At 33.9% G+C, this 21,000-nt stretch overlaps 1 protein-coding gene across 1 annotated transcript in view; it reads right to left on the bottom strand.

Moving 5' to 3' along the window:
- KIAA0825 (KIAA0825 ortholog) overlaps window positions 1-21,000 on the bottom strand; it is a 231,488-nt gene that overhangs the window by 47,954 nt on the left and 162,534 nt on the right. The window contains 2 exon segments of the mRNA XM_039695659.1: window positions 8,480-8,508; window positions 8,510-8,546. Of these exon segments, the coding sequence (XP_039551593.1) occupies window positions 8,480-8,508; window positions 8,510-8,546 (66 nt within the window).

Below are 21,000 nucleotides of genomic sequence, written 5' to 3'. Positions count from 1 at the left end.
ATACAGCATTTTACTAGTTGCTTCTTTGACTTGTAGCAAAGCTGGTCCGAGTCACCACTTTTGAAGAACTTTTAGAAGGATTGTGTATAAGTTTTCATTTCTAATGCTTCTGTTAAGAGTTCAAGCAGATAAAAAGAGGTTGAATATGAATAATGAACTATTTTCACATCCAGTGAAAAGTTGTCCATTTGAAATAGATTGTGACATACTGCTGGGGCTGTGTGACACCTGCACTTATGACACTCATTTGCATTCATTCTCTATTTCCTCTAAACAAATAAAATTACATTTAGTGCTTCAAGCTGTCAAGGCACAAAAGCAAAATTATGTATTTATTTTTCATGGAGCACCACCAATAGGAGCAATGGTGGTGCAATTTTTTACTGGCAATTAGCTTCTCAGTTCCTGCCATCAGCTCTGCAAGGTGCTAAGTATTTTAGCCTTAATCCAGCAAGAAGTCTTTGCTTTACTTCACATTGGATAAGAAATCATCTACTATGAGCATCTGAACTCGCTTTTAACAAATTTAACAAATTATAGTCTGCACCACACAATATAGTCTTATCAAATGAGACAGTAAGCAAATGTGGTTAATGTGAAAATTTGGTGACCAGAAATAGCTTTGAATTTGCAGAGTTCCATATATTTAACCTTTTCCTATAAAATTTGTGACAATGACAAGATACAAAGTTACATTACAATCTCATTTTTTAACTGTTGCAAAGTGTATGAGTAACTTGGGCATCTGGGCGTGGTAACTGTGAACTTGTATACATTCATCCATGTATACTACATATGTATATATAAAACACAGGAATTTTAAAAATGCAAAAACAGAAGTGTTGTACTTTCAACACATTTTAAACAGTTAGGAGTGTAAGATTCAAGGAATTAAATTGAGAGTGGAAACAAGAATAAGAAAATATATTGTAAAGAATATCTAAAACTACTCCGAATTCTTTACACCACTGTTTTCAATCAATAGTGAAAACTGAAAATTAATTGGCAGTGAGAAGGCAACATTTTTTCTGTGCCACATCCTTAAAAAAAACAACTTCAACATTTTATATTGTTTCCTCCACAGAAAATATTGTGTTTCAGAAATGGGATGGAGAACAGAAAGGCTTTGTTAAATGTTTAGGAAGAGGGGTGTGAGCAATCAAATGAACTGGTCCATAAGACTCAAAGGACTTTCTGTTTGTTATATTTTTTTTCCATCCACCAGGCATTATTCTTCCCAAAATGAGAAAGTGTGGTGCAATTTTTATAGTTGTGTCTATGGATGAAGTCACTATATGTAGTGATGCATGACAAATAAATGTACAAGTTTGTCTTATTCTCTTTTCTGCCTGGGAAGGTTATTTTGATGTTGCTTATAGTGCATTCAGCTCTGGATTTTCTAAATATAAAACTGGAAAAGTTGGAAAATTTTAGCCATTGTCTGAGTGTTGCTGTGTAAGGTTTCATTTTAGATTAAGATATTACAGATTTATCAATATCAATGACAATGAATTTTGGTGCATAAATAATTATACATATTATTTAATTACAGCATAAGCACTTAATTCTAGAACTACAAAATATAATAGAAGGACAGAAACTGCTTAAATGAATTTGCATTGCATCAGCTGGGTGCTAATTTAAAAAAAAAACTGGTGAATATCTGCCTTAAAGTTTCTAGGCTAATTGATATAAATTTAGGAGCTACTCTGTGATTTCATTAGGAAGTACAGCCACAGAATATGACGGCTTCTGTCATTTTGAAAAGAATGCCAACAGTATGGTTGTTTCATTCACATTTATTTTTTATTTTTTATTTATTCTAGACACAGGAGAGCTCAGGAGACTTCCAAGCTTTGAGTCTAGCAGTAATTTCAGCATAGTGATTCCATTTCTAAAGCTCCACCTATCTCATTGCTAAATTTTACTTAAAATCACAATTTAGTGACAGTTCATAATAAATTTTAATATATAATTACTAATGTATCTTGATAGTATTAATCTAGTTTAATTTACTCATGTTCTAAAGTGCAACATGAAGTTGATAAAAATAATTTTGCAGTATGCCATTTCTGCTTGCCTACTACAAATCAAAGATTTTCTTCTTTTCATAATACACTACAATATGGCTACAAGTGCATTGAAATTCATCTTGTTAGAATGGTAGTAATATATCCCACCAGGACTACTGTTCCTAGTAGCAATTTAAAATAATTATTGTGAGACTTGATGCTAGACATCAGGTTTGCAATAGAATTACAATGAGGGAAGCATATTAGAGACAAAACATTGCTGGAAGAAAACTTCATAATGGTGCAATTTGGAACTAAGCCTCAATTTTACAGTAATAGATTCTCTTTATGATGGCACAAAGGAGTAAATGCACTTAGCAAATTTAAATCTATTATTAATCACACTTCATCAATTGCAGTGCAGAAAGGAGAAAAGATATTAGGTTTTTAGTTATATTTCTTATATAAAACAAGTTCTGCAATGAAGAACGTTTTAGAAAAACCTCCTTGTTATAGCTCAGAAAAACAGTAAGTCTTCATAACTGCAGAGTGTTAAAGAGGTTCAAAAACTTTCTAAAATAGTTTTGCATGTCTTTTCAGGTTAGAAGTTACTCAGATGGTACACCAAACATCACCAAAACAATTTCACTTCTAGAAACAAAATATCCAACAGGAAAGGTGAAGTAAATGTGATGTTCCCAATTGCTTTCCCTAATCACTTTTCTTAGATGGAGGGAGGATTGTACTATTCCCGATTTCATTAAATCACAATTTTAATAAAGCAAAGTATACTCATTTAAGTATCTACAGACTGATTCACAGTTGAACAGACCAATGGATGCTTTCAGAAAGATATTTCAAATAAAGTAACAGAAAGTAACACAATGCAGATTTTGGAAAGTTGTCATACTGCATTGGAAACATTTCTTGTTCTATTATTGTGAAAACTTCCAGTTTTTATACTCTAAATTGTAATTTTACATCTAACATTAAAATAACACATAGATTTGGTACCTCTTTTCTATTAAAAATTAATCACATTTTTAATAAAAATAATATATACATAAAATATATATCAATATATTACATGAAGTTTTGTTTACATTTTGTTGGTTTGGGGGTTTTTATCACTGATTCTTTCAATAAACAGATGTCTGATGGAGACAATTCAGATGAAAATAAAACTTCTAATTTCAGCACAAAGTAATGTGATAAAGATATCTACCAAAGCACCAGCATATGAAAGCCAATAGGCCTTGCAAATGCTTATTTTAAACAGTATTAATTTGACATTTATTTTATGATCAGTAAATAAACATTTAAAATATGTTTAATAAATTCATATCTCTTATCTTTTAGAGGGAGATTAAGTTCATGTTCACCTACATTTTACTACTTTTGATCTTTGCCCATGTAGAGGGCTTCCAAGACTTTGGGATAGACTAGAGTCTACACGTGTGTGAAATAGATAATAGAGAAAAGTGTAGTTTGTTGTATGTCACAGGGTGAGAAATTTAGAGTTTTGGGATTCTAGTATGGAAGTAGATAGGAGGCAAGATGGAGGATTTTGAGGGTTGTCTTGAGCTTCTTCTTCTTCATCTACTCCATTTTCTGCAGTGTTGGTGGCACAGGGTGATTGAGTGAGCAGAGTCACAGGGCAGAGGTTACGTGGAAAGACAAAGGTAGAAATAAAGTACGCTTTAAGAGTTAATTGGATAAAACAACTTTAAAAGACCTTGAAACTGCACATCTTGGGGCCATTTTTGCTGTACTTTCTTGCGCGCTAAGTCTGCTGCAGACAGCATGCCAAGATTCTGATAAGATACCAATAACAGCAACTGTTTATTGAAAGAAGTCCCGTGCATCTCTCAATCCTGGCAAAGAACTGCTAAAAGGAGGTTTTCCCCCATCAGGGGTGCCTCTGGGGCCCAATGATGAGATGGGCACTGGCCATTTAAATTGCGTTTAAAATTCCTGACAGGCAGAGGATATTCTGAACTTTAATGATTTTAGTTCCATGCATGCTCCAGCCATCACCAGACAATAAATGCACACCCACACCGCAGCTTGCAAAGAATTTCCAAAGATATTTTCAGATGAGCTGACTTGGATACCAGAAGCACTTTAAGTAGCATAAGCTCATGTGGGCTAATTTACTCTTTTCCTTGCTTCAGCAAGGAAAATTAGGCTATAAGGAGGTCCAGACTGTAAGTTCCTGGTACCCAAGGTACCTCATGTATAATACCCCCTACATTATTTCTCCTATCCTGCAGTCTGTAGCATAGCCATGGCTGGAGGAAACTAGTCAGTCCCTCCATGAGACAAAAACCTAAAAATGGTTCCGTGTCAATGGCTTCATGTGAATGAACATGCATTACCCCACCCTTCTCATATAATTTCCTTGAGGACCCTAGTAAGGTCTGCAGAATAACACATCTATAACATTAGAAACAAAAACTTCAAGTACTGAAACCAGTTTTCTGAAAGAGGAGTTGAATACAGACAAGCCTACTCTTTTTCTACTTCCTTCTGAAGACATAATTTAAAGGAAAAAGAGGACAGAGGGAACTACCTGATCTGTATGCAACACCTAGAAGAGGTGGCATTACTTGCTTCCATAATTACTTCTCAAGTCTTTGATAGTTCATTCTTACCAAAGTGAAGAACAACTTTCATTCTTCTTAAAAGTAAAACATAAAACTATCAGCAAAATGTGATATACATCCACAGATTTAAAAGCAATTACACAAGCAAAAGGAGAAAAAAATCCCCATAAATTAACCGTACCTTTAGATAAACTCATGACTCAAACAGTGAATGTGTTTTTATTGTCCCTATGATATTTCAGACCTTAACTTAGTTTAAAACAAATTACTCAGCAAACATTTTGGAAGGATGTTAGAAATTCCAAGTTATTTCTTCATTGTCTTTTCTTTTTTATGCAAGCATGTCAACGTCAATTGATAATTTTCTCAATGGAAACAAACACTTCGTACAAATAACTGCTTAGCATTCCTGAAAAAAAATCTGAAACAACTGAAAATTTCCTAAAACCTCAGAAATGGCCAGAATGATATACACTCAGGACAGTGAGACAATATGCATCTGAAACAGCTTGTTCAAAAAGACTGTTAGTACTGTATAAGTCAATAAAAAACAGTTCCATGTTTCTATTTTCAATTAATCCAGCAGGAATACTGCTATAGTCCTATTCATTTTCTTCACCTAGTCCATACGCAGTCATCCGTTTATGATTTACAGCACAGGTGATGGTAATGCATGTGTGTTTATTATAAAGCCATGCTTTTTAACTACTAAATGGAATTTAAGAATGCCTGCCTCTTGTAATACTCTTTACATCCATAAGAAGTCCAGCCCCAAAGCACCTGTAATGCAGAGCTGAATCCATCTTGAGCATGGTGTTTTAAAGCCAGCCTGCAGTCAAGGATTACACCCATGCTGTATGTCATACTGACTCCATAAAGCATCTCTTTTCCAAATGCCATCAAGTATGGCATTTCTCACAGATTTTCTTTCCTTTCTCTGAAATATCCTGCCGGATGGTCTGAGGCCACCAAACTAAAATAGTAAATAGAAAACAAAATCCTATCAGTTTCTTAGTACAGTTTATGAATTACAAGATGCTATGCTAAAGAATAAGAAAAAAAAAAAAAAATATCATAGTAGCAGCTCCCAAGACTGAGGAAAACAGTTCTGACAGCATGCAACTTTTAAAGCTGAAGAGCACAATCTAAAATAATACAGGTGAAGAATGTTCCCATAGCATACACCTGAAAAAATCTATTAAAACAGAAGTATATCCAAGTATAATGGGGCAACTATATGCTTTTAGGACATGGTTCTAAAATTATATTTTCTGTCCTATATAATTTTCAAAACAAACAAATAAAATTATTTCTATTTATACAATAGCTACTCCAGAATAGGACCAGATGCTCTGACTATATCTTCTAGATTAGGCACATGGCCATCCACAACCTGAAAAAGGTTATCTGGTGTAATACTTCATGTAAACTTAGCATTCGTTGGCTTCACTTGAAATCTCCAATGCTGGTTGAACGATAGTACAGATTATAATAAATAATCTAGGGACAAAACTAAACTATGTGAAGTAGAGAACCCCACTAAGCAATTTCTCCAGCAAATGTCAGAGTTATTAGACTCTATGTAACTTAGATAAAGGAGTATAATACATGCAGGTTAATAATTTCTAATGGGACTGATACTAAGATATTTTTTGTCTCAGATTATCAAAATTTCCAATTCTTTATGTGAAAGTCCATCTGTGTACTTCCAGAAGCACCATGAACCAAGGTCTAAGACAGAAAAATGAAACTTTCACACTGAGTAATATCTATATAGAGCTATATATATACAGATGAAAGTTGCCAGCATCAATAACAGGAACTAAAAATAGTTTGACTTTCACATGAAACAGAACTTGTTTAAACAGTCTTCATATTTGCAAGCAGGCAATGAAGAAAGCTGAGAGATTAGTTTTGCCCCTAAATATACAAGATTGAATAATGAATGGATCCTTGAAGAATTACTGTCTACTTTTCAATATTAGCAGAGATCTCCATTTCTTATAGTGAAAAAATATGTATATTGCAAGATTAGTAATCACGAATTTTTCAGGCCTATGATATACTAATAGTTGTAAATGCAGATTATTTGGCTGTCCTGAATAGATGAATGAAAACTTACACAATGGCTCCAACTGGTGACCAGTTTAAAATACTAAAAAGAAAATCAGTGAGTATTTACCATTAAGCTGAAGATCAAAAGATTACTGACAATAATAGATCAGTAAAATTTAAAAACAGTAGATACTGCATGAATAAAACAGCTGTAATTTAAAACAAAAAACTTCATAGGGCTATTGTGCTGTAGGTTTGAATGAGCCAGTCTATACACAGGGAGATGTTTCCTTTCAATGGCATAAAAAACCACATCATAGTGGCTCTCATGAATGTAGGCTCTTTGCCATGGGGTTCAGAAGCCATATCCTTTTGACAGTTGAAAAAATTATTCCCATTACATGTTCTTGCATCCCTCAAGCTATATAACTTCTATATAACAACATTCCCAATACAGCCACTGTCTTCCTCCTACTCTCATCTTCAATACTGCAATCTGCTTATTCTTCTGGTATCTTTCCCACCTCTGCTGCCCTGACTGCCTTCTAATATTGAATGCTCTTTTCTGGTATCTGCATCTCTTGTCTCTTTATGTCTTCCACTTCTTTCTTTCACAAGAAGTGCCTCTAATTTAGAACTTTATTACTTTCAGTATGATTCCTCTTATTTGTCTTAGTCACAGCACTGAATGCTGACCACTGCTTCCAAAGCCACCAAACCTTGCCTATTTTCTTTTGTGTTTTCTACCCATTTTCCCTTTTACTACACCATCCTGAATGTCATCATCTTTGAATTTAGGTTAAAAATGTTTCTATCCCCTGTAAAAAAATTTCATTTTCAAGGGACCATCCACCCTTATTAGCTCAGTATCCTCTAAATGATACTTGTTATTTCACTGTTTTTAATCCAAACTGCAACCAATTTCTGACATATAATTTATACAATCACAAAAAAATCTTTATTTTCCATGCCCACAATCAAACAAAGCACAAATTTTAGTACATAACTCAATGTAAGAGGATTCTTATGGAGCGATATGTTCCATGGACTAGTTTTTTGCAGACAGTGATGAACTTTTTTCACTCCAATGGCCCCCTCCAAATTAGTGTGTTGCTGGTTCTCCTAACCTTCAGGAAGTGTCTTTACTTCTCCACTCTCTCTCAGCTTTGAGTCCAAAAACCTATGTCTCCTTCCACCCAGCTACTTTTCTTTGACCATAATTCATGTGCTATGAAGATGCACCTACAGATAACAATGGCATGAGTAGTGCATTAACCCCTTGGCTAATCCCTTTTTTGCCACGTGCACAAGAAGGTCACAATTAAGCCCTTTTAATGTGTTTTCAAAAGCACTTAAAAACTCAATTATTTGTATAGCATTTTATGCATTACACTGTAAGTCTATTTGTGTCTGTTAAGTGCCATGTTACTCTGTAAATGAGCAGTAAGATAGAAATAGGAACAGCAAAAGAAATCAAACCTCAGGTGATTACAAGTGAGAAGAGGAAAGCAATGTTATAGAGCATAAACATTCACAAAAATCTATTTTTATGGATACTGTACATAGGGAGTTTTGGAGGGTTGCTAAGAATTTGGTTTAGCTGGGACCAAACACATTTGGTCTTGACTGCCGCTGCGTTCATGATCAAAATGGGAATAACTTCATACTGGAATGATGTTGCTGTCTGATCAGAACTGTGACATGCTGTGTGATATGCCAAGGAAGAGCTGACAACAAGGATGCTGTGATATTGGGAGACATGGTTTGCAATCTTGCATGCAGATTGGAAAAATATAATTTTGTGACCTGATGATATGACTGGATTCGTAGACCTGAATTAGCAATTGATTGATGGAGCAGTCTGTTTAGTGGCCTGTAAGAGAAGAAATAACCTTTGTTTTGGTTTTAAGCAGAACAACAGATTTGATTTGAAATCAAAAAGCCAGTCTGTAACAGCAGCTACAGTACACTGGATTTAAACCTTTTTGGGCAAATCCACACAACTTCACTCAAAAAATGGCACCCAACTTCAGCAACACTAGCTCTGCTACACATGAAGACAGAAAGCTTTGTACAACTGAGATAAGCAGCATTAAATCCCTAGAAGTGGTGCAAAGGCAAGGGACATCTTATGGGAGGCAGTGGGAAAGCAAACAGTCATCTCACAGAACTGATACACCAAGCAGAACTAAAAATAATCAAATAGGAGGAGAAAGGAAGTTTCTAAAAGGAAGAAGGGCTCATTCTGGAAGTTAAAAACAGTATGCTGAACTGTGGTAAGTTAGTTACAAAACCCAGGGAGACAGTCTGGAACGGAGTTTGAGTAACAACCCATGCTATCATCAAAAGCTTACAATAGAATAGTAAGTTTTCAAACATATCAGGAGGAGGTTTTCTGCTTGAATGTTCGCATGGCTAGAAGAATATTAGTGTGCCAGTGTCACAGGTTTTTTGCTGGTTTTGTTTTTCATGGTGGTGGTAGTTTTTTGTTTCTGAATAAGATGTGGAAAACTTGAGCAAGTTCCTACACTTGCGGTTTTCTTAATAAATGGATCAGTAGAAAATCTATCTCAAAGTAAATGTCTGTTAAAAAATTGTGTGAGAAATAGAGAGTAGTAAAATTCCAGTACCAAACAATACCTGCTTCAAAACTGAACTGATTACTGAACCACTAATTGTATTGTGCAACCTACTATTTAAAGCCTACTTAATTAAGGAGTAGAGAGCAGTAAATGTGCCACTCATCTCTGAAATGCATTCCAGGGAGCACCTGCAAACAGGTCAAGACTACATCAGACCAGTTAGTAGATACTATAATAAAGATTAGAACATTTATCCATCAATACAGATGGATAAATTGTTTATACCAGATAAGAGTCAGCCCATCCCTGGTAAATGGAAATAGTTTATGAAAAATTTACCAATTATAATGTTTGTAAAGGAGATCTGCTCAATATAGTGTACTCCATTTTTCAAAGTTTCTGACATCGTCTTTCACCAAAGCCTTGCAAAGAAACCAATCATGGTGGAAGAGAAGGAGTTGCAACACAGATAAATCTGGCTGAAGTGCAGGAGTCAGTTTGCATTGTGCGTGCCACAGAAATTCCACAAGGAGACAAGTGTTTAATTTATTCATAGTTGCTGAGGAGTGTGTGAGTCAAATGTGAAATGAGGAAGTTTGCTGATGTTTCAACAAGTAATAAAGTCAAGAACTGATACTGCAAACATCAAGAAGGCTCTTATGATTGAACTCCTGGGCATTAAGGTGGTCAGTGAAACTCAACAGAAATGAAGTTATATATGCATAGGAATCTCAATTCTTACTGTAATTCTTACTGTACTTGTGAAGTGATGGGCTCTGAGTACATTATTATCCGTTATGCATGAAATCTTGAGGCCTTAAATAGGTCTGGGAAAATGTATGTTAAATGAGGACTAAAAATGGAAGAAAAACTAAACAAATTCAAACCCAAATTAAAATTTAAAAAAAGAGCGTTGGGTTTAAGCATTTGTATTAAGAAGGAAAATAAGAGAAATATACTAAGGAATGGATATAAATTCATGGCTTGCTCATGTGTTGGAAACCATACACATTTGTCATTTCATCCCTCTGTCTTGTGGAAAAAAAAAGATTGAACTAGGTGCAAAAGTAGATGGGATTAGCTAAGGCTGGAAAAGACATATCAGAGCAGGACATAAAAGAAGTCCACAAAATTTAGAGTAGTGTGGAATTAGAGAGAAGGAATCTACTTTTCAACCATCTCTTCCAACTTATGAGTTGGTGGGCCTTAAGCACAGAGAAGAGCATCACAACAAAACAAAAAAAAAAGCTTCAGGCAAAGTGCAGTAAAGTTATCCATTGCTGAAGACTCTAAAAGTTTATGTGGACTCATGTCGAGAATGGACAAGTTCATGGAAGAGGAATCCTTAATTAACTAGTAAATATATGGATGCTTCCTCTGTTTATAGGAGGCTGTGAGCCAAAAGTTATAATAAACTGAATCAAAGAACATTCTGAGTTGGAATGGACCCACGAAGTTCATTAAATCCAACTCTTAAGTGAAAGGCCTGTAGAGGGATCAAACCCACTGCCACGGCACTATTAGCACCATGCTCTGACCAACTGAACTAATCTCAGTGTTTGAGTGAATATCCAGGGATATTTTGATATGTCTCAACTGGCTTTTGAATGCTTGCTACACCAGAACATTCTTTACTGTGGTAATCAAAGACAAAGTTGAATAAACAGACATAGTTTTTAAAAAGTCTCTTCATTCAGTAAACTACAAATGAGACAGTACAGGTTCTCACATTTCACAGTAGTAATGTATCACTTAAGTTTATTATGCAATATGAAAGATGGCATCTACAAATGTGCTCTTTATTTTAATACATGGAGAGTTACTAGTACCATCTAATGTGTCTGCGTAAGTAATCTAGTTTTGATTGAGTCAGAATACTTAAAATTAGTGCTACCCACATACAGGAGCAGTAGTGTTTCCAGACAGATCTAAATTAAATGCATAAAGAAAAAAATCCATAAATAGTCCCTCTAGTGTTACTTCTACTTACCTAGTATTTGCCATATTTTATTGCTTTCCACATATATATCTACTCAATTATTAATAAAAAAATTATTAGGATGAAGTAGAGGCATTTTTCATGCCTTTTGTTGACATCTCCATCACAGATCTATCTCAAAGCTAAACAGATTCTGACAATGGCAATTTATGAGAGAAATAAATTGCCGTTCTGTAATTTTTTGCTTTAGAACATATTGTTTCATAAGCTAACTTAAAACATCAGCTTTAACAAAATCTTCACTTCAAAAATACACATGAAACTCTACCTCTTACATGGTCTTTTCTTTTTCAATAATTTCACAAATAGAAGAGTCTGTAAATCCTTCATGTTGTTCTGAGGCATATCAATGGCATCACCTACATGGCAGGTATCACATAAAATTACACAAATTATGCTCTACTTGGCATCTGCCAGGATTTCAGTTTAAAACAAAGTGCAGCTTCTCCCACACAGCATCCTGATTAAACAAATAAACTATGGCGCTGACTGCAAATGTACACACCAGAGTGTAAAAAATGAACAGATAGAATAGCCAAATCTGTATTTAATTTTAATTAAATTTCATTCTGTAGCTCAATTAATCCACAACTCCAAATGTCATCAGGGCTTAGGCAAATGGAATGACATCTGCTAGACTGCATCCTGACTGTAAAACCTTCACGGCATGCTACAGCTCTGGAAAAGTACCAGAAGAAAAAGAAAAAAGAAATGCTCTCAATAAATATATATCAATGTGCGAAAGTGTAATCTCAACAGAACACAGGAAAGGTACTTGACAGAAAACCTGAGAAAATTTCTTTATTTTACAACTCTGGCTAATAATAGTGCTTAACTAAAACTGAATACAAGGTTGTCCATTAGTAATAACATATTTACGATGGAATTGTGTTGTTTTTTAAAAAGTAATCTACTAAGAGACACCTTGTAGCATCCTTTGTAACTAAAAGAAACTTTGTAACTAAAAGAAATACTGTAAATATTCTGTGTTATTTCTAATATAGCTGTGTATCTGCATAGAAGTATTATCCAGAAGTTTCTGCTCCTGTTTGAGAGCTACAGGAAGACATTTTTGTCACAGAGAAACTGATGCACATTTTTAACAGCATTAAAGTACTTCAATGGTAATCAACATCTAAATATGCTTACAGTGCTAGCCACATAACAGGTGGATTAGAAGAGAAGTTGGGGAATTTGAGGGAGGCAAAAAAAAGACACTAACAGTGAAAACAACTTCACAGATTTTCTGAGTCACACTGCCATACTGGTATCTTAGTCCTTTATTTATTTTAATTTCTTTTTTTCATTCTAAAAGATTTACCCCATTCTAGCCATAATTTTGGACTGACTTTCAAGACAAATAACAGATAAAAACAAGTAGGGTAAGGGATGAGGCCTGTATACTTCTGGGATTAGGGAGAGGTTGCTGTAATAATGGTTGTAAGGTAAACAATTGATTTTTTTATATTACTACCCAATTCAATGGACCTTATTTAATATACACAACCAAGGCAAAAAAGCAAAAATCAAAGGAAAAGCCTGTATGCATTTCACAGTACTTTATGAATAAAAATGTATTAAGCTGTCTCAATTTTCCAAATACTGACCATGGTTTTGATCAAAAAAATATAAAATAATGCTGAACTGCAGGATAATGGATGCTCTGTCATAAGATCCGATTTGCAAATACTTAAATGAGTCATATAATGTGTTTACAGGACACAGCCTGTCATTTATTTTTCACTTTACTGATCTCTGTAATTATTTACTCCCCCTATTGATAACTAAGACATTAAGCATGTGAAAAAGTGAAATAGAAGCTTCCATGGTTTTTCAAATTATCATTGCAAGAACTTCCAGCACTATTAACTGTGGTTTGTGCAGCTCTTGTGTATTTCTGATGGTTGTAAAATTATCAAGTGAAGCAAGGAATATATAAAATTATGTACTGAAAATTGAACTCCATTCTTCAAACACCTAGTTTTTATTCAGGTGGGTAGATTATATGGCTTTAATAAAAGTGCTTACCTATAATGAGAATAAAAATTTTTAAAAAACCCCAGAAGATGCAGACAGTTTTGAGGACTACATTCCTGTCAAATAATCCAATTATTTCTAATCCTTTCACCCTTTAGCCCATAAATTTTGAGCTTCTTTTATATCAAATGCATTCAAGAGATATATTTAAATTTTAATCACTGAACTAAACAACTCTAAATATGATTATATTCAATTTTTATTATCATCATTATATAATTAACTAAAGTACTGTATAAAAGCACATACTTTTATCTTTCCTTTATTTCTGCTTTAGCAATGGCTGCTTTTGTTTTACAGAGAGCATTCCTCTAGAATATGAGCCTGCTTCAGAGCAAGTTGTATCTGTTGATACAATTTAACTTAGTTTTAACACATTTAGGATTTCTAGCTAACAGAATAATTCAGAATGGCCTAACATTTCAAAAATATGTCTTCACCATGTTTTATGTATCTGTTAGCAACAAAAGATTTAATTTTTATGACTATATGCAAGGGTAGTATCTTCAAACACTTTAAAGATGTAGCTTAGAAAAATTATTGTTATGTCTTTATATACAAACAATATCTCACAAAATCTATGCTAAGTATTTAACTATCTGGATTTTATCTTTGAGGCTATATAGAGACATAATTAACAATCCACAGTATCCATGGAATTTGAAAGACATGGACCCCAACACCACTGAAATCAATGGTGAAACAGCCATTCATGTCAAAAACACCAAGGTTTGACCCCATAATCTCTAAGTTTAACTTTCTGGTCTATATTAGTCTAATTCTACTATCTGTAAATCTACCCCCTCATTCGCACTGACAATGTCAGACAATGGTATATTCACTATTGAAATAAATATGATCTGAGTTTATTGAAGGGAATTAATGTGATGTCATGAAATTATCAGACAGAACACCTTTGAACACAAATAAAAACAAATGTAATAGAAACACCTATCTTAAACTTTCTTTCCTAGAAAATCAGGTGACTGTTTCCCTGTATATCCACAAATTTCCCAGCTTGAGCACCTTAGTGTCACTGCATACCTATATCCAACTGGGATCCAAACTGCCCCCTCCCCCATGACATACATCCATATTAAACATGATGCTTCTATAAAAACACAGTGACCAGGAACCCTGATTTAATGGAGCACAGTGTATGTCCCAATACATGCACAAAATAAATGCATTACTGGAACAGCAGCTAAGATGGTTAACAAACCATGTTCATTTTTACCTTGTGTCACAACACTGCAGTATATATAAAATAACATGTTCAGTTTTTCAGCCTCCTCTGTGGCAGTCAGCAGATTGCTGATTAGTACTGCGCACCAAGTACAATCTTCAGATGTGGGCCTAGTTGTTCTCTTCCTTAACTAGGAAAATTGTGATGGGAAAACCTGGATCATATCCATCCTCATTGCTCCAGACATCAGCAGATGTAAAGGAATAACCTATTAAAGGCTACAAGAACTGCAGTGTCTATTCAAGTGAATACTCCCAGGTCTTCAACTTTTGATATCCAAAAAGCTGCTCCACCACATCTCCTGCTGTTGGTATCACTGTAAAATTTCAGATAATCAGATAAGAGATAAGGGTCTCACTTGGATTCTTTATACACCAAGATAAGGAAAATTAATTTTAATGCTACAAAGATAGGAGTACTAGTACAGACAACCACTAAACACTTCCAGCTGCTCTACTATCCTGGAATCTGGAACGGGAATCCTGCTATAAACACTGCAAGTACACAGTAGTTCCCTATGTTCCATTAGTGCAAAGGGGGCATGGGGTGCTCGATAAAGAGAGGGGGTAGGAAAAATAAAATATAAACAAAAGCAAGCTACTCCTCTGCAATAAAAAAATAAAATATAAATGAAAGCAAGCTACTCCTCTGCAATAACTGCAACAAATATTGTTGCTCAGTGGGGAAAAAAGTGAACAAAAATGCTTTTGGAAAGAAGCGTGATAGGTTCATCATCATAACAATTCTGTGCTATCAAGGTCAAATTCCCAAACAGAATTTTGCTTTTACAGCATAATTCTACTTCCCAGTCCACAGCTGATTAGAGAAGACGTAGCTTGTGAACAAATACAAATGTTTATTTTTCCTTGTATTTATCCTTTAAGTGTTATGTGTGGACAATGGAGCTCATGTAAACTAAAAACTAATATGGAAAATCAAAAACTTTTGTATTAAATGTTTCCCTATTTTTAGTCTTTTGTGAACTTGTGTTTTTTTAATGATAGAAAGGAATGATGGACTTCATGGCTCTGGGTGCTTATTTTTCCTAGGTAAATGATGTTTAATATTTTGATTTTACTTTTTCAACAGAAAATAAGGTTTTCTAAGGTTATTTTGAATGCAATAATTTTATTTTCTGACTTTGTAACAAACATATCTGGGAGAGCTACAGCTTGCTACTAGGCATGCAGGTACCACATTGCCATTTTTATTGATAAAATGGACAATTTTACTTCTCAGTAATAGAATTCAATAATGATTTCCAAAATACTGACCCCATTAAAAAAAAAAAAACAACAACAACTTCAGAAGGACTATTTTATATATATATATATATATAATTGAATTAAAGTTTTAAAAATTTTAATACTTAAAATGCAAAGATCTTTTCAGAACCATGAATCAAATTTTAAAATGCTGGAAGGTAAATATTAAAAGGAAGGTTGCATACTACAATTCCCTATTTTTTTCAGGTAAAAACAACTGATTTGTAAAACAAAATTAAAACAAATACATTTTCTTATTACTAATGCTAACATTTGTAGACTGGTTAGATGTCACATCTGGAATCGAAAAACTACATGAAAAACCTGTCATTTGCCTTTTCTCCAATTCCATCATTATTAGTAGTACAATTAAAATAACTGTAGCATCTAACATTTAGTAGGAAAGATATAAATCTTTACAGAATATAAAAGAACCAAGTATAAATTTCAAACCATGTAAGTAATCTAGAGAACATAACAGCTAATGTGTAAGCTTTTCTCTGATTAGATTTTACTCCAGATTTTCATTGTTTAGAATTTTTTTTTCTCCAAAGGAGAAAGGAGTGGTTTTGATTTTACTTTGTGAGCCATGTTATAACTCAACAAGTTGTGCATATTTCTAGACAGACAAAGAACTTCTAATCTGCCTACCACTGACTGTCAAGTTTCTGCCACTCTCAGTGTGAAAATCAGAAGAAATATCACAAACTGATGCACAGACAGATAAAATAAACACCTAATTTTCAATTTGAAACTCACCATGTAGCTGCCATTATGCATTTTCCCAAACGATTTTTTATACTAAATGTACATATGTAAAGGAAAGAAAAAAGAAAAATTATTTTAATGCACTATGTGAAAACTGAACTAAACTATTCACAACAGGATAAAAATAACTCTCATATTGACTCCACTAGTCATTGCGCTTTAAAAAAAAGGAAAGTTTGAAAGGATCTCTGCTCTGTAGGCACTACAAGTTTATTTCTATTTAAAGGCAAATTATATCAATATCTTGCAGAATTAATGTTTCTTTTTGATTTGCAAAAAGAAATCAGGTTCAAGTGAATTTTCACAGTGGAATCATGTGAAAAGATGCTGTTCAAAAGCTGCACATTTGGTCTTTGAATAACAGGTAACTTTTATGATAGCTGTCCCTCTTTAATAATATAGGGATAATATACACACATATGAATAATGTGTGTATTCATACAAATATAATTTGAAGTCAGTAAAAAGATACTTAAGTCATATACAATGTCTAAAATTACTAGTAAAATGAGACTGTAAGGCACAGTGCTACACATTACAAGAATGAAAAAGATCATCAGTTTCAAGCAGAAGCAACACCCATAGAACTCTGGGCAGAATGAACCAATGCAAAAAAAAAGATTTAAAATTCTGTTTGCCTCAATGACTTTTTCAGCTTTCATTTTCACTGTTCACTCTGAGCCTTCATTCTTTATACAAGCTTCTCATCATTAAAGATTGTCCCTCTTTAATAATATAGGGATAATATACACACATATGAATAATGTGTGTATTCATACACACATAGTTTGAAGTCAGTAAAAAGATACTTAAGTCATATACAATGTCTAAAATTACTAGTAAAATGAGACTGTAAGGCACAGTGCTACACATTACAAGAATGAAAAAGATCATCAGTTTCAAGCAGAAGCAACACCCATAGAACTCTGGGCAGAATGAACCAATGCAAAAAAAAAGATTTAAAATTCTGTTTGCCTCAATGACTTTTTCAGCTTTCATTTTCACTGTTCACTCTGAGCCTTCATTCTTTATACAAGCTTCTCATCATTAAACAATCTGCTTAATTTTATAGCCTGGATGTGTGCTGGAAGAGAATTGTAAGGAATCATGCCTGGACGGCCTGTTTGGGTCCCATTCGGCTAGCTATGGACCCCAGCCCACACGATCTTACGTGGACAAAGGCAAAGGATAAGCTCTTCTCCACATGGGGATGAATGTCCTACATTTATTTCCCAGATACCCACCAGATGGAAAAGAGGCCGTCCCCTCATGGTGGGAGACTTATAAACCTAGGGACATGGGGGGCGGAGGAGCAGGACCACAGCCAATGGGATACAAGTGAGGAGGGGCAAGTGGAGGAGTGAATCTGGGACAAACCATCACCACCAGGGCTTTTGGGGGAGGGAAGGACCATGTGATATAAAATGAGAATCCCATGACGATACAAACATACTATTCTGTGCAATAATACAGAACCCAGTGCAAAACAACTAAATGATTATTTAGTGCAATACAACACAGAGTTACCCATTTGTAATTTCATGGTAGAAAATTATGCAGTTTGTTCCAATAACTGAATGTAAGAATGTTAAATTTTATGATGTTATAAATATTTTATTCACAAGAAATTCTTATTCTTACCTAACATGGTGCAACATCATCAGTGGACAGTATTTAGAGACTGCTTGGACAAATTAGCTGTACAGCACAGGTCAAACTGAAGTGAAACTAATAAAATAATGCAAAAGCAAGGAATGATTACATTAGCATTTTAGTCATGAGAGACTTCTAATGAGAGAGACTTTAAGTATTTTTTTATCACGTTAGAGCTGTGACCTATACACAAAGCCTGATACAAAAAGACTACCAGTCCAACTGTAGCAAAGTTTTCATTATGAAGAAGGCAATATAAAGGAATTTATGCAACAACCCATTTTTTATGCACAGGTTCTGAGGAAAAAGAACTTACCAGAACCTCTGTGACCCAAAGTCTGCTATCAAATCTATGCAGTCAGACCTGTCCTTTCCCCACATGGAATTTGTTGGGTTATGAGGATGTCCTTCATGCAGGAAATGGTCAGTGTGAACATGGCTAGCAGACAAGAGTTCTCTCCAGTAATAAGAATCATATACTATTATGCCTTTTTTACCCTGATTCTTCTGAGTAGCTGTTAATAACACTTATTCCAATATCAAAACTGTTGGCTAACTATGCAGAGGAAGCACAAGAGCTTGTAAAACACTCATTGCAATTCCATGCAAGTACACTGACCTCACAAGAAAATGTTTTATATGGAATAAGTACCTTGCATTACAAATGCTATCACTTGTCTTTATCCCCAGCTGTAAGAAAAAAATATGATTCTGTTTACAGAGGTTTATCTGAAGAATCTTTTTAACAAAACCAGATCCAAACAAAACATTGGATACAATTAAATTCAACTGAGTGACTCCGGACTACAGTCCTTGAGTTATGTTGGGCACACTACATGGCATTCACATACTCTTTAACATGAGAAAGCAAAACCTACTGGAAGACTTACTAAGACTGACTTATTAGAAATACCACAAATTCTTTCTACTGAGGGTCAAGCATATATCATACACCATCAATATGCCAGCTTCTTGCTGGACAATAAATGTAAAGTAGAAAACATAAAGTGTCTTAAAATTGTATTTTTTAATTGTACTAAAAGCAAAATATACAGAAATACAAATCTCCTGAGGATTTTTCTAGAGATATAATTGTTTGGGGCATAATAAGGACCTCATCAAAACACATTCCTCTCCAAATTAATAAATAACTATATAACTATAATCTTAGCCTCAGAACATTAACCTTGAATTCAAGAACAAAAGATATTACATTCATTAAAATTATGTAAGGACAAATTGGTTCCATTATATTGTATGTTCAGTGTGACAAAGGATATCTCAACTGTCAATATGCAGGTTCTATTAAAATAATGAAGTAAAATTAAATAAATTTTAAAGTACTTTCAAACCTTGTTTATATCATTAATAGTACCATGAAAATAATACCATTAAACACAGTATGCAATAAAACACATTTAAATGTCTGAGATATAAAGGTTATTTTTCATTTATACTCTATTAGATACTTCCCTTTCTTCCATAACACCATTCATCTGGCTTACACTTCATGTTCAAGTCATGCAAATTGGAGCTGACTCTCAATTACACACAGTCTTTCTCCAAAGATGACAGACCAAATACAGTAGAGATAAAATACATCAAGGTTTAAAATAGGTCCGTTCAGCCCCACTGCCACTTCATCATGAAATGATATAATTCACTGATGCCTCTGCCTAGCCTAACATATGTTCTATTCACAGCCTGCGTCACTCTTCATTTGTAATTCTTTCCCTTTTTTCCCCCTCATCTTGTAATACTTTGCTTGGCTGAAGACAAATAGTGAAAGGAAAAAGAGTATTATCATATGATGACCTGTTCCAGGGTGTTAAGTCCCTGTCAAGGTTTGATTTTAACATGGGGTATTGATGACAGTACATGAATTCAGGCATCATGTCTGGAATTAGACTATATTAATTATCACTTGAGTGCAGTAGGCATGAAAATGCTGTTTCATTGACTAAAAGGATTTGACTGAAAAAAATCCATTTCTCATCTGGTTGCTTATGGATAAAGACATTTTTTCTCTTTGCAGTGAATTTTTCTTTATTAAATATGATCTTTATAAGATTGAATAGACTGTGTCAGTCAACCACAGATATAAATATTTTCAAACAAAAATATTAAATCTATTGTTTTGTTGACAACTGCTTAAAGTTTATACTTTGGTCATTACATAGAAAATATAAAATGTATATACAAAATGCATATGTATGCAATAAAATGCATGTGTATGTAATAAAATATTATTTTAAAACACAAAATTATGAAAGATTAATTATTCTTTTATAAAAATAATTTCAATAATGACGCATAGGTAAAAATTATCCCATAATTTTATTTCCACTTAGTAAGAAAATGCATTTTTGTACTGGGAGTTGTTCTTTATTTTCATGCAATCAAAAAATTAAGTTTAAATCATTAAAAAAACCCTAGGTCAGTGTAACCTAGTTACCTAGAAAAATTCTACTTTATAGCTCTTACTATGTAAACTATAACTTAGCTACAGAGAAACTAGAAGGAGATCTGAACTTTCAAGAATAAATATCCACAGAGATAGGTAAACCAGTATATGGCAATAAAATGACACTAAAATATTTAACAATGTAATTTCTAAAAAATGTATCATTTTCAATTGCAACCCAGAAATATGAGTTTCTCACTTTACGTTGTATGCTAGGTGCCTCATGTATTTGTGCTACCATAGTGAAGTGCCAGGGAACATCACCACATGATGACCATTGCACAGATGTTGCTCACAGTATATATGTTTTCTC

Source organism: Passer montanus, unplaced genomic scaffold, assembly GCF_014805655.1.
Source record: "Passer montanus isolate IOZ18808 unplaced genomic scaffold, ASM1480565v1 scaffold91, whole genome shotgun sequence".
Lineage (NCBI taxonomy): Eukaryota > Metazoa > Chordata > Aves > Passeriformes > Passeridae > Passer > Passer montanus.
This window is presented reverse-complemented; position numbering and strand designations above follow the sequence as displayed.